This window comes from Puma concolor, chromosome D3, assembly GCF_028749965.1.
Source record: "Puma concolor isolate L17-30 chromosome D3, mPumCon1.1.hap2, whole genome shotgun sequence".
NCBI lineage: Eukaryota > Metazoa > Chordata > Mammalia > Carnivora > Felidae > Puma > Puma concolor.
In genome coordinates this window covers 5,747,180-5,766,070 of record NC_141678.1, presented here as the reverse complement: position 1 = coordinate 5,766,070, position 18,891 = coordinate 5,747,180, and the positions used below count along the sequence as shown (strand labels likewise).

Below are 18,891 nucleotides of genomic sequence, written 5' to 3'. Positions count from 1 at the left end.
AGACTTCTACGTGCACCCTCCAGGCCCGGGGTCATCGGGGCTGATGGGCGCTGAGCCCTCCCCAGCCCCACCAGCCGTCGTAGGCTCTTCCCACACCCGGCCCCCACACGGCAAGCGCGTGTGCAGACGAGGGCCCTGGAGCACAGAGAGGGTCAGGAGCTGGCCCCGGGTCACACAGCGAGTTCGGAAGCCAAGGCCGGGCCTCGGAACCCAGCGTCCTCCCTGGCCTGCAACTCACCCGGCTCGGCGCTCTGCTGTGGGGCGACGGCCTCCTCACTGTTGGCCTCGTTGGCCATGGAGCGGGTGATGCGGCCTTTGCGTCTCCCCTGGCTGTTGGCAGTTTTCCGGCCTTTAGAGGCCACTGCCTCCTTCTCATCGTTGTCCTCCCCGGAGGTGTCGTCCGTCTTCTCCCTGAAGGCCAGAGAGGGAGACAGGGGTAGCCTCGCCTGAGCCGGGAAACCACACGATGGCTGCAGGGGACCTGCTTCCGTCAGCTCGATGGGCGCGGGCCGCCAGGGACCTGTGCGGCTCAGACGCCGGACGGCTCGGGCTGAGGGCCGGCGAGCAGCGGGCCGCAAGCCCTCCGCACTCGCCGGACGAGGGGCGTGGGCCGCCGGCTCCCTGCGGCGCCCCTGTATCCACGCGGGCAGAGGTGCGAGCTGGCGGCTGTCACGACCCGACTCCCCAGAGGAGGGGCGTGGGCCAGCAAGTAACCGGGGGGGGGGGGGGGGGGGGGCTCCGCGGGCACGCGCCGCCGTCCGCCTGCCAGACCAGCTCACGTGCCACACAGACGCGCTGCCGTCTGCCTGCAGGCCCGCCGGTTCAGCCGCGTGGGGGGCGGCCAGGTCCCACCCACGAGGCCGCTTGACCGCCCCGAAGCAGAGACGCCCTCGGCGGGGCTCGAGGCCCGCAGCAGCTCGGCTTGCTCGCGGTACCGGGACGGGTCGCTGGGCCTCGCAGAAAACCCAAGAGGGAAGGCTCCTGCCGGGCTTCTGCAGGCCGGGCCAGGCGCGGGGGCGTGTGCGGGTGACCTCGGGACCCGGGGCCGGGGCTTTCTCCGAAGCCGCCGCGGGATGCTCAGATTTACACCCCACCTCCCATTCGTCTTCCTGAAGGCCCCCCCTGCGCGTCTGGGACACAGAGGGCAACGAAGCCAGATGTTCCCCGAAGCCACATGCCTGAGCCCATGCCAGGTACCTGGCACAAAGCCGTGCCCGCCCCCCTTTCTGGAGCGAATCTCCGGCTGGCTGTGCTCGGCACCCGCCCCTGGCAGGCACGGGAGGCTGCGCCTTGATCTGCAAGAACTCACGCTGACGGCGATAATTCTAGAGGTGAGGGCAGGGCCCGCCTGCATACCTAGTCCTCCCGCCAGCTCCTCGGATCGTCCACTTCCCCCGCCTGGCGTCTCAGGAGACTCGGCGGAGGAGGGGGAGAAGATGAGGAGGCCAAGAGCTCCCAAGTCATTGCCTGGATTTATTAGCTCAGGAGTAGAGCTCAAATGAGCTATCAGTCTCAGAGGTCTCCAGAGGGTTGGAGGAGGCAAGGGCGGGCGGGCGGGGGGGAAGGGCAGGCTTCCGGAAGGGGGGCTGTCAGGTTCAGACGGAGCGGAAAATGCCTCCCTTCCCGGCAGGCAATCCGCAGCTGCCGAACGGCTCGCCTCAGGTGCTTCTACGGAGAGGGCCCCCCCCCCCAACCCCCGTCTCGAGCTGAGTCCAGGCCACCTCCCCGCCACCCAGGGGAGGGGGCCAGGCCACGCGGGGCGACGGGGCGGCCTTACTTGGTCAGCTCCTCCTTGTCGTTCTCCACGTCGGGCTTCTCCTCCTCCTTCTCAGCCTCCTTGTCCTTCTCCTTCTCATCCTTCTCCTCCTGGTTGCTCCGGGGCATTTGCTGCTGCTGCTGCTGCTGCTGCTGCTGCTGCTGCTGCTGCGGGGGCCCCGGGGGAGGCCGGGGGACGGAGGAAAACGGCGAGGCAGGTGAGCCTTTGCGCCTGGGCTGAGTGCGCCCGCAGAGCGGGAACGGGACGCAGTCAGCCGCAGACGCCACAGCCAGGGGCACCGCAGCCCACGGGGTCCAGGCAGGCAGGAGCCCCAGGGCCAGGCGTAGACATCGGAAGCCTGGACGCCTCCAGGACTCCTCCTGACTCCTCCACTGGCGGGCTGTGTGACCCTGGATGAGGACCTTAACCTCTCTGTGCTCTGACTCCTCCCTTGCAAAGCAGGGCTGTTCCGCAGGCCCACCCCGGCCGGGGGCCGGGAGGCCGGAACAAGAGATCCCCGACACGAGTGGGGTCTGGCACGGCCGTTCAAGGGGGGGCCGAAGCCACCACCAGCACGGGGAGGGCTGCCGGTCAGGCTTATTAGGCCAGAGCGGGGCGAGCACCGGAGAACCTGGGGACGCGTGCCTGACGAAGCTCGGGCCACCTCGCAGCCCATCGCCACACCCGTAAAATGGGCAGGCGGGGAGGGGAGCCCGGGGCCCGGCCCACGTGCAGGTGCGTGCTGCCGTGGCGAGGGTCCACTGCCTGCCGCAGGCTTGCTCTGCTCGCGTCCAGGGCGAGGCTCTTTCACCTCCTCCCAGGCCTGTTTCCTCTGCTGCCCCCTCGCACCGGGCCGCGGGGCCTGCCCTCAGCAGGACGGGGGAGGAAGTGAGGGCGGCCGGCTCCTTCCCGGGAGGCTGCCCGACTTCCTCCTGCTCTGCTGGGTTTCTTTCAAAGCACCCGCTGCTTCGGGGCGCCCGGGTGGCTCAGTCGGTTAAGCGTCCGACTTCAGCTCAGGTCATGAGCTCACGGTTTGTGGGTTCGAGCCCCACGTCAGGCTATGAGCGGCCGGCTCAGAGCCCGGAGGCTGCTTCGGATTCTGTGTCTCCCCTGCTGTCACTCGGTCTCTCTCTCTCTCAAAACTAAGGAAACATTACAAAAACTACTTAAAAATTAAAAAAAATAAATAAAGCACACGCTGAGGCCACCCCAAAGTTCTCCCTGCGGGCAACTGCCAGACCGGGCCACCTTTCCATCCCAGTGAGCCAAGGGAGACAAAAATAAACCCGTCGAAAAGCCTTTCGGTGTGGGGCAGGGGTACGGTCACCCAAGGAGAGAGAAACCCCAGCAGGTGGAGAAGGCGGGGGCAGGTGGGGTTTCCCTCCGTCCCTCCCTCCCTGCATCTTTCCTCCACGTCAGGAACACACGGCCCTCCAACGCACGAGGCTGCCTCGGCCTGCGACCCCCTCCCCGGACGGACCCTCTTGCGCGGCTATCGTTTACGAGGCGGCGGACCACAGCTGGGGGCGTTCTGTGCCACGGGGGCCCAGAGCGCGGAACCCCGGGCTCTCCAACGCCATGCCAGGGGTCACCCCAGGAACAAGCTGCTCCAAGAACCCCCTCTGCTCTGCAAGAGGAGGCGAGGGGGGCTCAGAGCAGCCTCTCCGCCCCGACCGCATCGCTGCCAGTTCCCGGCGGCTGGCCTGGGTCCCTTCACCAGCCTGTCCCTCACCACCACCAACACCCCTGAGACACCAAAGCACGCACTTACCACAGCCTGTGAGCCGTGGTCACCTCTCACACCTGAAAGGCAAAGCCTCCTTCGGAGCCGTCCCAGCAGGTGGCGGCAGGAACAGAGAGGTTTTCCGCTTTGTTCTGAGACGGGTGCCCTCTGTGCACTCGCCTGAGGAGGGCAGAGGGGGCGAGCGGGGACCAGGGAGCAGGCTCCGGGGCCAGAGATGGCGTGGCTGATTGGGGAGGGGTGTCCTGTAGGCTTGTCTGACTTCTGCAACCTGCGAACCCGATGCCGGGGGCTGGGCAGGACAGGGGCTTTCCAACCGCAAGTAGCTTGGCATTCCCAACGCCGCCTTCAGCCGCTTCTCTACCCAGACTCCTGCCCGGGCAGCAGCCTCACCCCAAACCTTTTCTTCCGTCCCTCCCCGTGGCCACAAGGGCTCAACTCCGGGCCACCCACCAGGAAGCACCTGTCGTCATCCCCTGGGTCTGGGCTGGTGGGGCCTCAAAGCCCCGTGAGATCTCATCCCTGGGCTGCAAAGCAGGCCACCGTCCAGCCCAGCATGGCCAGGAGGTGCGGCTCCCCACCCATAGAGGCCCAGCCCTGCACCCATGCGTCCTGATTAACAAGGGCTGAGGCCCGGCGGGGGGGTGGGAGGGGGGGGGTTCTGCACCTGCGCCCGCACTGAGCTAAGCACTTTCCTGCCCGCACCCCACCCCCTGCCTCAGAGCCCTGGAGAAGCCCCACTGGGAAGATGCCAGCATTTCCCAAGGGCTTACTGCCCAACATGGAGCTCTGCACCCCCCGCTCACCAGCTCCCGGCCCTCCCGAGTCCCGGTGGAGGCCAAGATGAAAACAGACACGAGGGGTGACCCAGGGTTCTGTCCCTGGCCCCACACCAAGCACCTCGTAGGCACCAACCCGCCTGATGCCCCGAACCGACCTCCGACAGAAAGAGCGGCGACCACCATTCCCCTCCCGCACAGCAGGAAACTAGGTGCAGAGGCAAAGCCTCACGGGCTCCGAGGGAGGAAAGCGGATGGTCCAGGGGCAGCAGGCACAGTCCCGCCGTCCCCAAAGCCCTGCTCAGAGTCTCCCCCTACTCCACCCTCCGACCAGAATCGGGGGCCTCGGTTGGGGGTGGGGCGGTCTTTGGGCACCCCTGCCCCTTGCCGCCTGGCCCAGCCCGTCCCCCATCAAGACTCCTCGAGCCCCACCTGAGCCTGGGCCGGCCCCAAACCGCCCCCACCCCTGAACGATCATCCGCATCGCAGCAGGAATCCCCAGAACGGCCCAAAGTGCCATGTGCCGGGCACTGCACCACGGACCTCGACCGTCTCCTTTACCGGCCCCTTGCCTCTCCCGCTTTACAGAAGAGGAAACTGAGGCACAGGGTGGCCGAGCGACAAACCTGGTCAACAGCAGTGCCAGGATTCCAACCGAGGCCCGACTTAACCCTGGCCGTGCCCAGCCCCCCTCCAGCCGCCCCCACCCCCCCCCCCCGCGTGCCGCCCACCCCTCTGCAGGCTCCCGCGCCCGTGCCCCCTTGCGGGGAGGCTCGAAGTCCCAACAGACACTGCAGCCCGGCCATTACTCCCACCACTTCCCACCTAGGTCTGCAGTCCCAACGCCAGCCACACCCCGACGGTTTATCAAGCCCCGAGGACAGGGGTGAGGGACGAGGGGGCGTGTGGCTACACCCACTAGTTCAGCACCTTCGAGGCTGCTCTGGAGTCACGGCATGCAGCCCCCCGTGGGCTCCCGGCGTCTCGTGACCCGACTGCCGTCTCCCTTGGGAGCGGAGCCCTGGTCCTGGCCTCAAACGTGTTTCCCAGTGGGAGAGACCCATCAGCACAATAACGACCATCTGCCTGACCTCCTGTTGCACCGAGGTCAACGGCTGATTTAGGGGTGCTCCATTCACTCCAGATCTATGCGGCCAGACGGGGGCCCCAACTCACAGCACCGCCCCCCTCACCACAGCCAGCTCAATCTCTCAAAATCTGGAAGCCTCTGACGGTCTAGGGCAGCAACCATGAGGACCGCTGACACAGTGAGGATTAACACCTTCCAGGGCCCTGCTTCCCAAGGATCTCACTGTCTGATGGCCGCACACACATGCCCCCTAGGGCGCTCTGGGGAGTCCCGAACCCCAAGACACGCCTGCACCAATGGTATCAGAATCTTGGGGTGAGACCCAGGCCTCAGTGTATTTGAATTCCCAGGTCTTCCCAATGGGCATCCCGGCTTGAGGACTGGCGTTTTAGACAAGGAGGCAGCACACTCTTTCCGTACAGCCACAGGTCCACTGGCTTCTGTCACAACTGCTCACACCAACACGGTTTGGCACTTGAGAGCAGCCAAGAGGTAGACACGTGGGCACGGTCACGTGCCAATAAAACTTGACTTACAAAATAGGCAGTGGGCCAGACCTGGCCTGAGGGGGCCGTAATTTGCCCAGCCCTGCTCCCAGACCAGTGCTGCTCAATCTAGACCCGCACACGAGTCAGCTGGGCGTGGTGAGAAAATGCAGATTCCGTGGGTCTGGGGTGGGCCCGGGCCTGTGCACTTCGAGGCGTCTTCCTGGGGAGGCTGACGCTGCTGGTTCCTGGGTCACGCCGAGGAGCGAGGCTCTCGAGGATCCTTGTTTCACAAAACGCACCCAGGACCTTTGCCTCTGGCAGCCGGTGACGCCTGCGGACCTGGAAGCCAGACTTCGCCATCTCGAGCGACTCTGGAGCTCCTGACGAGGGCCTACCGTTGCGCCTGAGACGCGTCAGCGGTCAGGCTCACAACGGGCTTCGTGCCCAGCGCTGGGTCGGGAGCAACCGCCCCCCACCCCCCCAAACCACAGCACAGCTTTGCGGAAACCCTGACCGGATCTGCGGTTAGCCGGGGTCATCGGTTTAAGTGCCCGAGGGACCCCTGCTTCCGGAGGGCAGGACAGGCAAGCTGAGCCCGCGCTGTGCCAAGGCCTCAGGCCAGGGCTGCACGGAAAACAGCACGCAACACCGACAACTCCTGACCGCGCACGGCAAATGTGGGACCAAGCCTTCTTCTCCCAGTCTCGAACCTGGTATAGTTAACCGAATCCCCCCGGCGACGCTGCCAACACCTCTGTTTTAGAGATGAGAACACGAGGACGCAGGAAGTCAAGGAGCTCGCCCAAGGTCACGCGGCATTTCCCAGCGGGATCCCAGGGGTGGGTGTGCTCAGGCTCCCCCCTTTCAAGCCAGACTGTGCCCCCACAGCCCACGCCCCACCAGGGGGACTCCACGCCACCAGAACCGCGGGCCCCAACCTTCCGGAGCTGGCGCCTCAGGTGACAGACAAGGAACGCCCGCCAGGGCGGCCGGTGGCTCAGTGCTGAGAAAACCTGAAAAGGCTCAGCAGGCCGCAGACGTGGTGGCAGTTCTTCCTGGCCCATGGGGACGAGGAAGGAGGCCTGTGAGCTGGGTCCCCGAAGGCTTTTGGCTGACAAGGACGAGAGGGGACACCGCAGGGAGGGGGCCTGCGTGGGCAAAGGCACGGCGACGTGAAAACGCCCCCACCGTGCTCACCAAGTGACACACGGCGCCTGGCGGCGGGGCCGGGCCGGCTTCGACACCCACGCGCAGGCAGGCGGGTGGCGCCCTGGTGGCAGTGGGGGAGGGGCGGGCAGGGAAGGCCGTGTTCCGCCTGGTGCTGAGGGCGGCGCGGTGGCCGATCGAGGGAGGCACGGCAGTCGGTTCCCGCCGATCCCGCCTAGCGGGAAGAAGTGCCGACAATCCAGGTAGGCGCGGACGCATTCGATCCTCGGAGGATAGGTCCCCAAAAATGTGCCGGGACAGCTTCCCGAGACCCCACACCCAGCGACACCAGAGGCAGCACGGTCTCATCCACTCATTCTACAGACGTGTTACTGGGCGCCTCGGGAGAGCGAACCCAGAGAGGGGCTCTGTCCTCGTGACACCTGCCACCTCTGGGCAGCAGGGAAGGGGGTCCCGGAGGCCGAGGCTGGGGGAGAACTGCGGTCGGGGTCGGGCGTCGGGAGGCAAGACACAATGCAGGTTTCTGGTCCCAGCAGCAACCCCCCCACCCCCGCCTCCCCGCCGACACTCGGCCCCCTACCCTCCTCATCCAGCCCATCCGTCTGTCCCTCCTGGGAAATGCAGGTGGGGTTAGTCCGTGCGGGGCGTCTCCACACGGACAGAGGCGTGCGGGAGCTGGCTCGGACCAGCTCGCGAGAACAGACCTCAACTTGCAGGGTTTTTGCAGGCGAGCTGCTGTTAGACACAGCCGTTATTAAAAACTGAAATACGTGACCTTACGGTTAAAGAAATCATAACAAAAACAAAGGTAACAAGTACTCCGAGTGCCTCGCTTCCCAATCATTCAGCTACGTTTGTCTGTCATCTGTGCTCTTGAGGACATTGCCGTCAACCGCACCCACACAGCGGAAGTGGAGCGGGATACGGCGCTGTGTGTGTGTCCCCCCCGCTCCCACCTCCCGTGACATCACGCTGGTAGCTGAGATCGGGGCACGGCGGGAGGGTCTTAACCACAGCCACCGGCACGTGCTGCAGATCGGGGCCTTGCCCCCCCAGAAGGCGGGTTGCTAAACACACACCAGCATCCCCTGCAGACACACGTGCCAGCAAAGCCTGAGTTTCACACACGCACCCGTGACGTCTGTTCTTGTTCTGCCTGCAGGGGAGGCTTTGGCAGCCAAAGCTCCGTTTTAAGCCGCCGGTCAGAGCCTGTCCCGCCACCGGGAATAAAATCAGCGGTCTAACACAGCAGAAGGCCTCGTGATCTAGCCCCTGCCCACCCCTACCCGCCTCACCCACTTCCCTCGGGGTTGCTCCCCCTTGCCTCCTGGAAGACGCCACATTTATTCCCACCTCAGGGCCTTTGCACTCGCCGTGCCTGCTGCCCGGGAGTCTCCCTCCAACTCTGCCTGGCCGGTTCCTTCTCATCACTCAGGTCTGAGCCCAAATGACACTTCTTCAGCCAGGCCCTCGAGGTCTGCTCCCTAAAAGCTGCCCTCCCCCGTGTCACTTGCCTCCTGACTCTGGCTCACGTTTTGCGGCCCTTCCCGCCACCTCACACGATCACGCTAATTCACTGTGCACCATCCACCTCCCACATGGGCGTGTCAGCTCTGGGGACCTGGTCCGTCTTGCTCGCTGTGGAATCATCTAGAACGGTGACTGTGTGAAGACACGACGACAAGGTCTCCAACACGGCCACCATCCACCCAGGATGCTCCTCGAGCGGTCAGGCCCACCACGGCCCCCCTGCCGTGGCCCAGGCAGGCACCGACCCGCACAAATGCTGCTCTTCTGGTAACTATGTTCTGGCTCTTGGCAGCCCAGCTTGAGACGCCCAGATGTGGGGTGCGTCGGTCCCCAGCCTCTCACCCCCTGGAGTCCAAATGATCCGCGCTCACATCTTCTGGACGGGCTCCTGCCCTCCGTGTCCTTCTATGCCTTTGATGCGGTCTGCCTCAGACGGGGCTGGCGGGGAGCCAGGTCTCCCCTGCCACCACATGACGGCCCGTGAGAAGGCCATGCCTGTGCTCTCCCGAAATGAGCCAGCTTGCTGGCTCCCTGGGGTACGGGCTCTCCTGAGAACGGCGGCTCCTGGAATGTGTCCGGGGACTGTGGGCCTGGAGGGGCCTCCCCAATGGCCTCCCCCATCTCGGGCAGGAATCGGGGACATCTGCTCCCTGGAGCCCTAGATCCGGACACGGTCTGGCCCCCAGCAGGGCGGAAGCATACCTCCCGCGGGCCTGGGCCGTCCAGGAAAGCCAGACAGACCCCCCAGGCCGGAGGCCCATCTGGGCTCCGGGCAGCAGTCTGGCACACTCACGCTTACCCCGTGGCCCGGGAGAAACGCGGCCCAACCTGGAGGCGATGTGGCCATATCTGGCCTGCCACATGTCCCTGCCAGACCTCACTAGAGCGGGGACGGCGGTCAACGATTTCATCAGCCCAAGGTGGGGGGGGGCGGGGGGGGGGGGAGGGGAGACATAACCAGGCCCTGGGAACCAGCACGGGCTGAACAGCAGCTGCCCCTCCCCATGTGGACCACACTTGGCTGGGCCTGCCCGGGAACAGCCTTCCGGGTCACACTGTCCTCTGTGAGAGCTGCCCAGGCAAAGGAGCCTCAGGAGTGTCCCAGCAACCCGAACAAGGTCACGTGCTCCCTGACAAGGAGCTGGGAGAGGAGGCTCGGGGGGAGAAAAGACAGGGGAGGAAGGTGAGAGATGGGAGACAGAGGGGTATGTGTGGGGGGGCAGAGGGGGAGGGAGACAAACACAGAGGGAAACGGACACACAGAGACTCACACGGAGGGAAAAGAATCAGGGAAACAGGACACAGAGGCAGAAAAGGCGGTAAGAGACGGAGATCAACCCAGAAAACACAGGAGCCTGGGCTGAGCACCCGGTCGGAGGTGGAGCTGGACTGAGCCACAGAGAGGAGCCACGAGGGCAAGGATGTGCAGGCCGGGGAGCAGGAGAGGAGGTGGGGCCCCCAGCACATCCCCCCTCAGACGCCCCGGGGACAGGCCAGGAGGCTGGGCCTCAGCGGCCCAGGGGAGCACTCACCCTCGGGGACACGCCCCTCCGTAGCACGGGCCCCCCCATCACCTGGAGGGCCACAGGGGCCCCTGGGTCAGGGCTGCGGCAGGCCGGGCCTCACACTCCCGGCTCCCCGACGCTGGAGCCGACTACTGACCACAGCATTCCTGGACTCTGGTTCTGCAATTAGCTGGCAGAATGTGGCCCCTCCGTCCATGAATCACGAACCATAAACCACCGCACCGTCACCCGCCTTGGCCGGTGACTCAGCTCGCAGAGAGGATGCTGTTTCTTCGGCCCAGCCTACAGCCCGCCCGCCACTCACGGCGAGGTCCCAGGGGCCCGGGGCCAGCACCCGGGGGCTCAGCTCTCACCTGCCAAAGCTCAGGCGCGAGGGGACCGGTGGGGGTGGGCGTGAGGGGCCGCTGGGCCCGCCTCTCCCTCTGTCAGAATATGGAGAAGCTTCTGGAAGGTGGATGGCACCCTCTGTTAAATGCAAACGTGATCCTGATACGCTCCACGTGGCCAGCACACATCCCTTGCCTCCAGGGCCGAGCACCGGGGCCCCCGTGCACCTCGCCTCTCTCAGGACGACGCACTGACAGGCGACGCTTTCCATCAAAGAGTTGTACGTTCTACTTTTGTAACCATCCAAGCTTTCAAAACACAACCATCAAAACGATGAACAAACGGCTTGGCTCAGGGCGTGTAATGAGGGTGTGACAGGGCGGGGAGTCACCTGGGTGGATGCAGTGACATCTCGCTCTACGCGCTGCGGTTACGCATTCGAGAAGGTCACGGCTGCCGTGAGATGTCGTTTGCAAATAGGAAAAGACGCAGGATTTGTCCGTCGCATGGACCGGCCAGGTCCCCTTCCCCAGAAGGGGCCTGCTGCCCCCGCTCAGCTGTCCATGGCCCGGGGACCAAGACCTGGCCCTGTCAGCCCACCTCAGAACACCCGGGAAAGGCCATTTCAACTCAACTCACCCACGGCGTCATCCCATCGCCTCTCCCCCAGCCCCTCTCCTCATGGTCAATCTACGCTGCTGGTGAGCCCGTGCCCCGCCTCAGTTTCCCCTTCTGCCACACTGCTCCCTCCCCACCCCCTCCGGGGGGGCCCTCCCCAGTCAACGTCCCCCCACCCAGGCTGAAGCTCCGAGTGGCCCCAGACCGGCAGCCAGCGTTGCCGGGTCCGTGGCAGAGATGCAGGCTCCCCGGCCCCGCGGAGGAGACCCTCGGCTGGACACCAGCTCCGTCTCGGGTTCGTGATTCAGCCCGGGACCCCCGCAGGGGCCCGCTGAGGGGACAGCCTGGCGCGGAGTGAACGTGACTACTGCAGTCAGTTTGGAGCGGAGGGCGGTGTCCACTGCGTTCTGGGGAGAATAACTTCCTGCCGTCAGCGCCGCAGACTCGAGCTCTCGTCCCCAGATGCCGGGATTTGCGCCGGGAACCCATTTCAGTCCCACCGACGCAGGAACGGCAAGGAGAGGGGCTCCGGCAAAGACATCAGGAGCATCCCCCTGTCTCTGGGCCCGGGCTGTGCGCCAGCCAACTCAGGAAAGGCACCGGCCACCAGGCCTGGAGAAGGACCGCCAACCCCGCTCGCCGACACCCTGAAGCACCGCCTCGCGCCCACCTCACGGCCTTTCATCGGCACCGTCCGCGAGCTGTCAAGACAGCCATGCCCGGCGGACGCCTTCCCTCCAGCTTCCTGAAAGATCACAGTCTGCTATTGCTCTGAAAGCAAAGCTTTTAGCCCTGGCATGCAGTAGGCACTCAATAGATGCCCTTGGATGAACATAATATTGTGCATCTGACACCAGGTGGGGAGGGCCCACCACGGGGCACCTGTTGGGCTGGAAAGCTGAGAGGCCCCTCGTGGCCATCCTTAGCCACCGCGTGGCCCCCAGCCATGGAAGCCACAGATAGGCGCCACGGCCTCTGCGGTCACTGGTCACCCAGAAGAGGGAGGGGACGCGTGGGGGTCTGGGGGTGCTAAGGCAGACTGCAAAAGGGTAAGAGAGGGAGAGACAGACCAGGGAGAAAACAGCCCTCTAGGTCTCCCAGAGACACTCGCAGTCCAGGGAGCAGGGAGCAGAGGAGAGTCGAGAGAGACGGGAAGAGCTTCCAGGAGCAGCTGCCCCACGAGTGGAGAGGGGCGGTCCACCTGCTGCCCGGACCCAGCACAGCCACACGCACAGCCCCCACGGGCGATGCGGTCAGTGAGGCGCGGCTTCCACGGACCCAGCCACACGGCCACAACATGGCAGATGGGACCCCTCGGGCTCCCGTGGCTGACGGTGCCAGGTCTGACCTCCTCACCTGTAAACCGGGGATCATCGAGTACCCCCCCCCCCCGGTAAGTCCCGGAGTTAAAACGCGTCCCGCCCTCCGCACAGACCCCGGCCTCTCCGTCATCAGCCCCGTGCGGTCAGCCGCGGCGCTGGCCCATCACGCCACAAGGCCGGTCGGTGCCTGCGGATTCTGACAGGGCTCCCGTGTCTCGCCAACTCCCCCGGCCTCTCCCTGACAAGGCTGAGACCACCTAAGTCTCCGTCCAAAACTGAAGGGACCCGGCAAGGTGGGGCAGGCCTGACTCGCTCCCCTCAAGAAATAAGTACACCCCCGATGGCTCGGCCCCCATCCGCCTGAGGAAGAAGCCGGGACAGGGGAGGCACCACCTCCTGGCCGCCGTGGCCCCGTCCCAGAGGCGTCTACGTTTCATCTGCTGGAAGGACCTGATGTCTGTCCTCCTGTGGCTGCCCAGGGAGGCGAGGGGGGCCGTCTCCGAGGCGGACAGGAGGGTTGGGAGACAGAAGTGTGGGCAAAGGGAAGGGGCTGCAGGGTGGGACCCGTGGCCCAGGGGCGGGCTGCATGCCGCTCAGACACAAGGATGGGGCGGCAGGGGGTCATCTGGGCGCCTTCTGCTCCCCAGCCCGCGGTTGGTCACCCTGCACGATCAGCCTCCGGCAGCCCCTCTTCCCTCCCGTCCGTTCCCTTCGTCCCACCATCAGCCCACGGGAGGCCACCGCCGCCTGCACCCGTCCCACGCAGACGTGCCCTCGCCTACTCCAGGCCGGGCTGTGGGGACCCCGCCTCCCCAGTGGCAGATTTATCGGCAGGACCACGGGTCTTATAAAACCGAGGAGAAACAGGGGGGCCCGGGCCCCACCAGTAACTGCATCTCAGATTAACGAGAGGGGCCGAGGGAACCGCGTCTGCCATTTATGTCACTGTCACGGGGCAAAGAAAAGACTTACGGCCCCAAAGCCAACGCTCGGGTTTGACCCATTTATTCCATATTTATGAACAGGGCCGGTGTGCCTGGCACAGAAGTCCTTCCAGGATCGGCACATAAATCTCTGTCCCCGGGAGGGCCCGGGCCACACTGGCACCCTAGCAGCCCCAGTGACCAGAGGGAGGGGAGAGCCACCAAGACGCGTCCCATCTCCCAGGAGACAGGGGCCTCCTGTCCTGCTTCCTTCCGCCCATTTGCAAGAGGCAGAGCGCAGAGGCATCCTTCCTCCATCCTGGGAGCCCCAGCCCGAGGCATCAGCTTGAGCAGAAGCCAAACCTCACCACAGAAGTGGCGCAGACGCTACGGCTGTTCCAAGACAACACAGACAAAAAGAGGAAACAGACGTTTCTCCTCTGCTGGAAAACACTCCCGGGCTCCCCAGGGCCCCAGGCTTGCCTGGTCTGGCCTGTCCCAAGTCACACAGTCCCTTACGACGCGGCCTGACCATTCTCGAATCCAGAGGTCTGACGCTCGAGGCTGAGGGCAGATTGAGGGCAAATACGATTAAGAGGGTGCTTATCGCGATGGGCACCGAGTGACGTATGAAAGAGCTGAATCGCTGTATCGCACACCTGAAACTAACCCAACACCGCACACTATCTACTCTGGCGCTACAATTAAAAACTTAATTTCAAAAAAAGAGCAAATGTGAGTTGCCTGGCCTACACAGTGTTTTGTTGTTGTTTTTCAGTTTACTTGTTTGAGAGAGAGAACACACACAGCATGAACAGGGAAGGGGCAGGGAGGGGGGGAGAGAGAGAGAGAGAGAGAGAGAGAGAGAGAGAGAGAGAGAGAGAATCCCAAGCAGGCCCCTCACTGTCAGCACAGAGCCCGACCTGAGGCTCAATCGCACGAACCCTGGGATCATGACCTGAGCCGAAATCAAGAGTCAGGCACTCAACTGACTAAGCCACCCAGGCACCCCTTGGTGTTGTTTCTCATGCACCCTGAGATTTAAAAATCAGGCAATTTCACATAAATCCCGATTTTCAGCTTATCGTCAAAAATCGGCTCTTGGCAACACGAGGCCATCTGGCCAAAGGTCAGCTGGAACGGACACGCGTGAGCTCTGTAAGTCGGCCACGGGCCTCAGCACTCCCTGTCGCCTCTTACGGACGCTGAGGTCAGGCGTGAGCCACCATTCACCATCAGGTTTACGCTCCTGTTTTCCATAGAGAAGAGAAACGTCTCTACTCACTCAGCAAACATGAGGAGATACAGGGTCCCATGACCTTTCCCCAATCCTTCATTCATTTAAGACCCTGGAAGGTGCTGCTGGGGCGCCTGGGTGGCTCAGTCAGTTTAGCATCCAGCTTTGGCCCAGGTCACGAGCTCACGGTTCGTGAGTTCGAGCCTCGCGTCAGGCTCCAAGCTGACAGTGCAGAACCTGCTCGGGCTTCTCTCTCTCTTCTTCTCTCTGCCCCTCCCCCACTCTCTCGCTCTCAAAATAAATAAACCATAAAATAAAATAAAATAGACCCGGGAAGGTGCTAAGACACCTGTTTCAAAGACTCTGAGGGCGCAGTGCTCACTCGTACCCCTGTGCCTTTCACCTGCTGCTCTCTCTGCCCGGGACACCCTCACCTCTGTCCCTGTTCAGCCGAGGGGCCGCTCCGTACCCTCACTTTCGAGGGCCTCTGCTGTATGGGAGCTCACAGGCACAGGGCCAGCACGTGGCGTCAGAACCACGTACGTGCGCTGGTCCCTACAACGGCAAGGAGGTCCCGGTGCCCAGCACGAACACCACAAAGTCAAAGGCGTGGCAGCCAGGACCAGAGATGCGGGACACAGGCACCCCCAGCCCTCTAGGGCTTGTCCGGGGATAACCCCCCCTAAATAACCCTCCCTCGGAGTCAGAACCCTCTCTCCTCTAGGGCCCCCCCGCCGCGCCACCAGGAAGGGTTTCATGAGCCCACCCACGGTGCCCCCACCAAGGCAGCAGCACGAGCGAGGGCACGTGCACCTGTATCAGGTGCTCAGCAAACACCCCAAAGCAGGACTTATTTGTTTTAATCTTTTTAATGTTTATTTATGAGAACGAGAGAGAGAGAGAGAGAGAGAGAGAGACAGCGTGAGTGGCTGAGGGGCGGAGAGAGAGGGAGACACAGAATCCGAAGCAGGCTCCAAGCTCCAAGCCGTCAGCACAGAGCCCGACGCCGGGCTCGAACCCACGAACCGTGAGATCATGACCTGAGCTGAAGTTGGACGCTTAACCACCTGAGCCGCCCAGGTGCCCCGAAGGAGGACTTATTTTTATTTTTTTCAACGTTTTTTTTATTTATTTTTGGGACAGAGAGAGACAGAGCATGAACGGGGAAGGGGCAGAGAGAGAGAGAGACACAGAATCGGAAACAGGCTCCAGGCTCTGAGCCATCAGCCCAGAGCCCGACGCGGGGCTCGAACTCACGGACCGCGAGATCGTGACCTGGCTGAAGTTGGACACTTAACCGCCTGAGCCGCCCAGGTGCCCCGAAGGAGGACTTATTTTTAAATAAAAAACCTTAATTAATTAATTTTTACATAAACCTACAGGCCTCTATTTTGCCCCAGTCTTCACCGCTGTGCCCCTCCTGCCTCAGCACATTCGTGCCCCCTGCCTGGAATTTATGTGAGTTTGAGCCTCTCGGTCTAGAAAATTCCCAACGGCACTTCAGTTTCTCTTTGCAGTGAAACGGCTCCAGGCCAGCAAGCCTTGGTTTTCCGCATCTGTTAGATGGGCAAGCCGGCCGGGCAGCTGTGGCCACACAACACTGAAGGCAAAGTCCGTCCGCGGACCAAACGTCGCCACCCTTCAACGACCCAGCCGGTGAGAACCAAAGCTCGGGCCTGAGTGTGGCGGGGGGGAGTGGGGAGGGGGCGCTTAGTCTAACAACAAACTCCCTCCCCGGATCCCGCGTGGCTTGGCCAACAGGAAAGTGGGTCCGTGCCGCCGAAGCATACTTCCCAGAAGGCAAGGGAGGAGGAAAGGGACGTGGGCTGGGAAGCCGTCTGGGGGACCTGACCGCAAAGTGGGGGTGTCGCAGAGGGCACCAGGCCCCCACTGCCGATGGCTGAGCGCGATGACTCAGGACCCTGTCCCGGGCGGCCCGGGGAAGGGAAGACGCCGCGTCAGGGAGCACCCGCTGGAGAGAGCGCTTCCGGACCCTCTCGTCCCAGCCCCCAGTACTCCCGGGTGCCCCAGGCCAGAGGCCCCAGGGAGGCGACGGCTCCGCCTGCTCCCAGCTGCACCCAACGGCCACACCCCCGAAGGCCTCCGCACGCACGTCCGGCCTGGAGCCCTCCTAGGGCAGCGCCAGCCGGCCTCCTCCGGGAGCCGCGTGCTCCCAGCACCTGCCCTCGGCCGGCTGTCGACGGCCCAGCAGGGAAACAAACCCATGCCGTCCCTCCGTTTCCCACACGATCACCTCGGAGCCCCCTTTCATACGTGTCCCACCGACCCCCACCGTCTTTACCATTATTTGCTGAACACGCCTTCAAACCGACTCCTCGTCTCTCTAACTCAGAGGCATTTTCCGCACCGGACCGGGCGGTACGGATCGCAGGCCTTGCGGTTTCTGTCGTGACTGCTCCCCTCTGCTGCTGCTAACAGGCGAGCTGCCACGGTAACAGGGAAACGGGCGGACGTGGCTGTGTGTCGATAAAACTTTACTCGCAGAGAGAGGTGGTGGGCCGGACTTAGCCTGCAAGCCATAGCTTGCCAAACCGTGCTTTCAGGTAAGTGATCCTTCGGTCTCCTCCCGAGCAGTCACGTCTGACAGACTGGCTGCGTTTTGCTTTCAGATACGCAGAACGGTAAACACAAAAGAACTGTAACCGGTTTTTAAACGTGCTGTGTGTGAGGGGCGCCTGGGTGGCGCAGTCGGTTAAGCGTCCGACTTCAGCCAGGTCACGATCTCGCGGTCCGTGAGTTCGAGCCCCGCGTCGGGCTCTGGGCTGATGGCTCAGAGCCTGGAGCCTGTTTCCGATTCTGTGTCTCCCTCTCTCTCTGCCCCTCCCCCGTTCATGCCCTGTCTCTCTCTGTCCCAAAAATAAATAAAAAACGTTGAAAAAAAATTAAAAAAAAAAAAAAAAAGAAAGCTAAAGAAATTAGAGGGGCACCTGGGTGGCTCAGCTGGTTAAGCGTCTGATTTCAGCTCAGGTCACGATCTCGTGGCCCGTGAGTTCGAGCCCCGCGTCGGGCTCTGGGCTGATGGCTCAGAGCCTGGAGCCTGTCTCCGATTCTGTGTCTCCCTCTCTCTCTGCCCCTCCCCCGTTCATGCTCTGTCTCTCTCTGTCCCAAAAATAAATAAACGTTGAAAAAAAAAAAAAAAAACATGCTGTGTGTGAACCAACCCGAGTCACCCAGAGAACCCCGTCCTTGCTCTAGGGATGTGGCCCTTTTCACCACAGGGATCACGATTCACCAAGCCAGGAGTTCTAGAATTTTCCAGGCTAAGAAAGGGAAGCGGTCTTTCTCCTGGCGCTCCTCTCTGGCGCTCCTCTCTGCCGCTGGGGCGGGCCGAACACCCCCAGACAGGGTCTCCCAGCCGCCCCCGAGGGGGCCCGAGCCCGCCGCGCCGACGGTCACACGCCCCCCCTGCCAACGGCCGCAGGGCACGCGGGGAACCAGCCCCCAGAGCCAACCCCTCCCGCCTCTCACCTGGCTCTTGCCGCGGCGCCGGTAGCTCCTCCTCACCAGGCTCTTGTAGTTCTCGTTCTTCTTGGTCAAGTAGTAATAGAGGACACACTCGGCCACGGTCTGTGGGACACAGAGGGAACACCGCGTACAGCGCGAGCGGTCAGAGCAGGCGGCCAGGAGCCAGAGGCCTGGGTTCAAATCCTGCCTCTTCCGCATCCGGCCGCTCACCTCACCTTCTCGGCGGCGTGAAGGGGATGCTGAGCGTGTGTCTGAGAGCGGCCGCGAGGACAGAGCCCTCAGGACGGCGCCCGGCACACGGTACACACCGCGGGCGTGTTACCCGTCCTGCCGACCGCCGCCGTCGAGGACGGGGACAACAAGGGGTCGCCTGCCTCCCCAGGCCCTCCGACTCCCAGCTGCATAAACTCCAAAGTGTGCCCGGGTCGGGCCTGGGTCTCCCGTCTCTCAGCCCAGCTCCTTCTTCCCCAACCCCCGGGGCCCCGAGTGCCCTGTGCTGAGCCTCGTGACCCAGCCGGACTGTAAGGTCCCCACGCGACCCTTCGCCTCTTGGGACGTTTATGAGCGTCTCTGCCTTGGTCTTTTCCACACCACTCTGGGTCTGAACCCTGGTGCCACCTGCTGATTAAGCGACTGGCCCGCCCCGAACTCCACCACCTCTTGCCCAAATGGGACCCGTAAGACGACGGGTCCTCAAAGCAAACAGAATCAGCACGGCCGTGCCTGCCACCTGTGACCACAGGCCAGCTCCAGGTGACAGCTGGCTGACGCTGGCAGCCGTGACGGACAGGACGTCAGATGTCGCCGTGGTGCTCAGAGCGGGAGCCAAGACTGGGAGCCTCTGGAGGCCGTTCCGTGAGGTGAGGGCCGCTGGGTGCCGAGGCAGGCTGGGCCTCAAGCC

The 18,891-nt window shown here is 63.5% G+C and overlaps 1 protein-coding gene across 28 annotated transcripts in view; it reads right to left on the bottom strand.

Moving 5' to 3' along the window:
- NCOR2 (nuclear receptor corepressor 2) overlaps positions 1 to 18,891 on the bottom strand; it is a 213,716-nt gene that overhangs the window by 66,327 nt on the left and 128,498 nt on the right. For 25 of the 28 annotated variants that reach the window (XM_086681460.1, XM_086681458.1, XM_086681476.1 and 22 more), the window contains 3 exons: positions 17,994 to 18,092; positions 1,778 to 1,923; positions 239 to 411 (listed from right to left, as the gene is read on the bottom strand). In XM_086681460.1, the coding sequence (XP_086537586.1) occupies positions 239 to 411; positions 1,778 to 1,923; positions 17,994 to 18,092 (418 nt within the window). The remainder of the gene's footprint in view (positions 1 to 238; positions 412 to 1,777; positions 1,924 to 17,993; positions 18,093 to 18,891) is intronic. The other 3 variants (XM_086681463.1, XM_086681473.1, XM_086681466.1) reach the window with 2 other exon arrangements.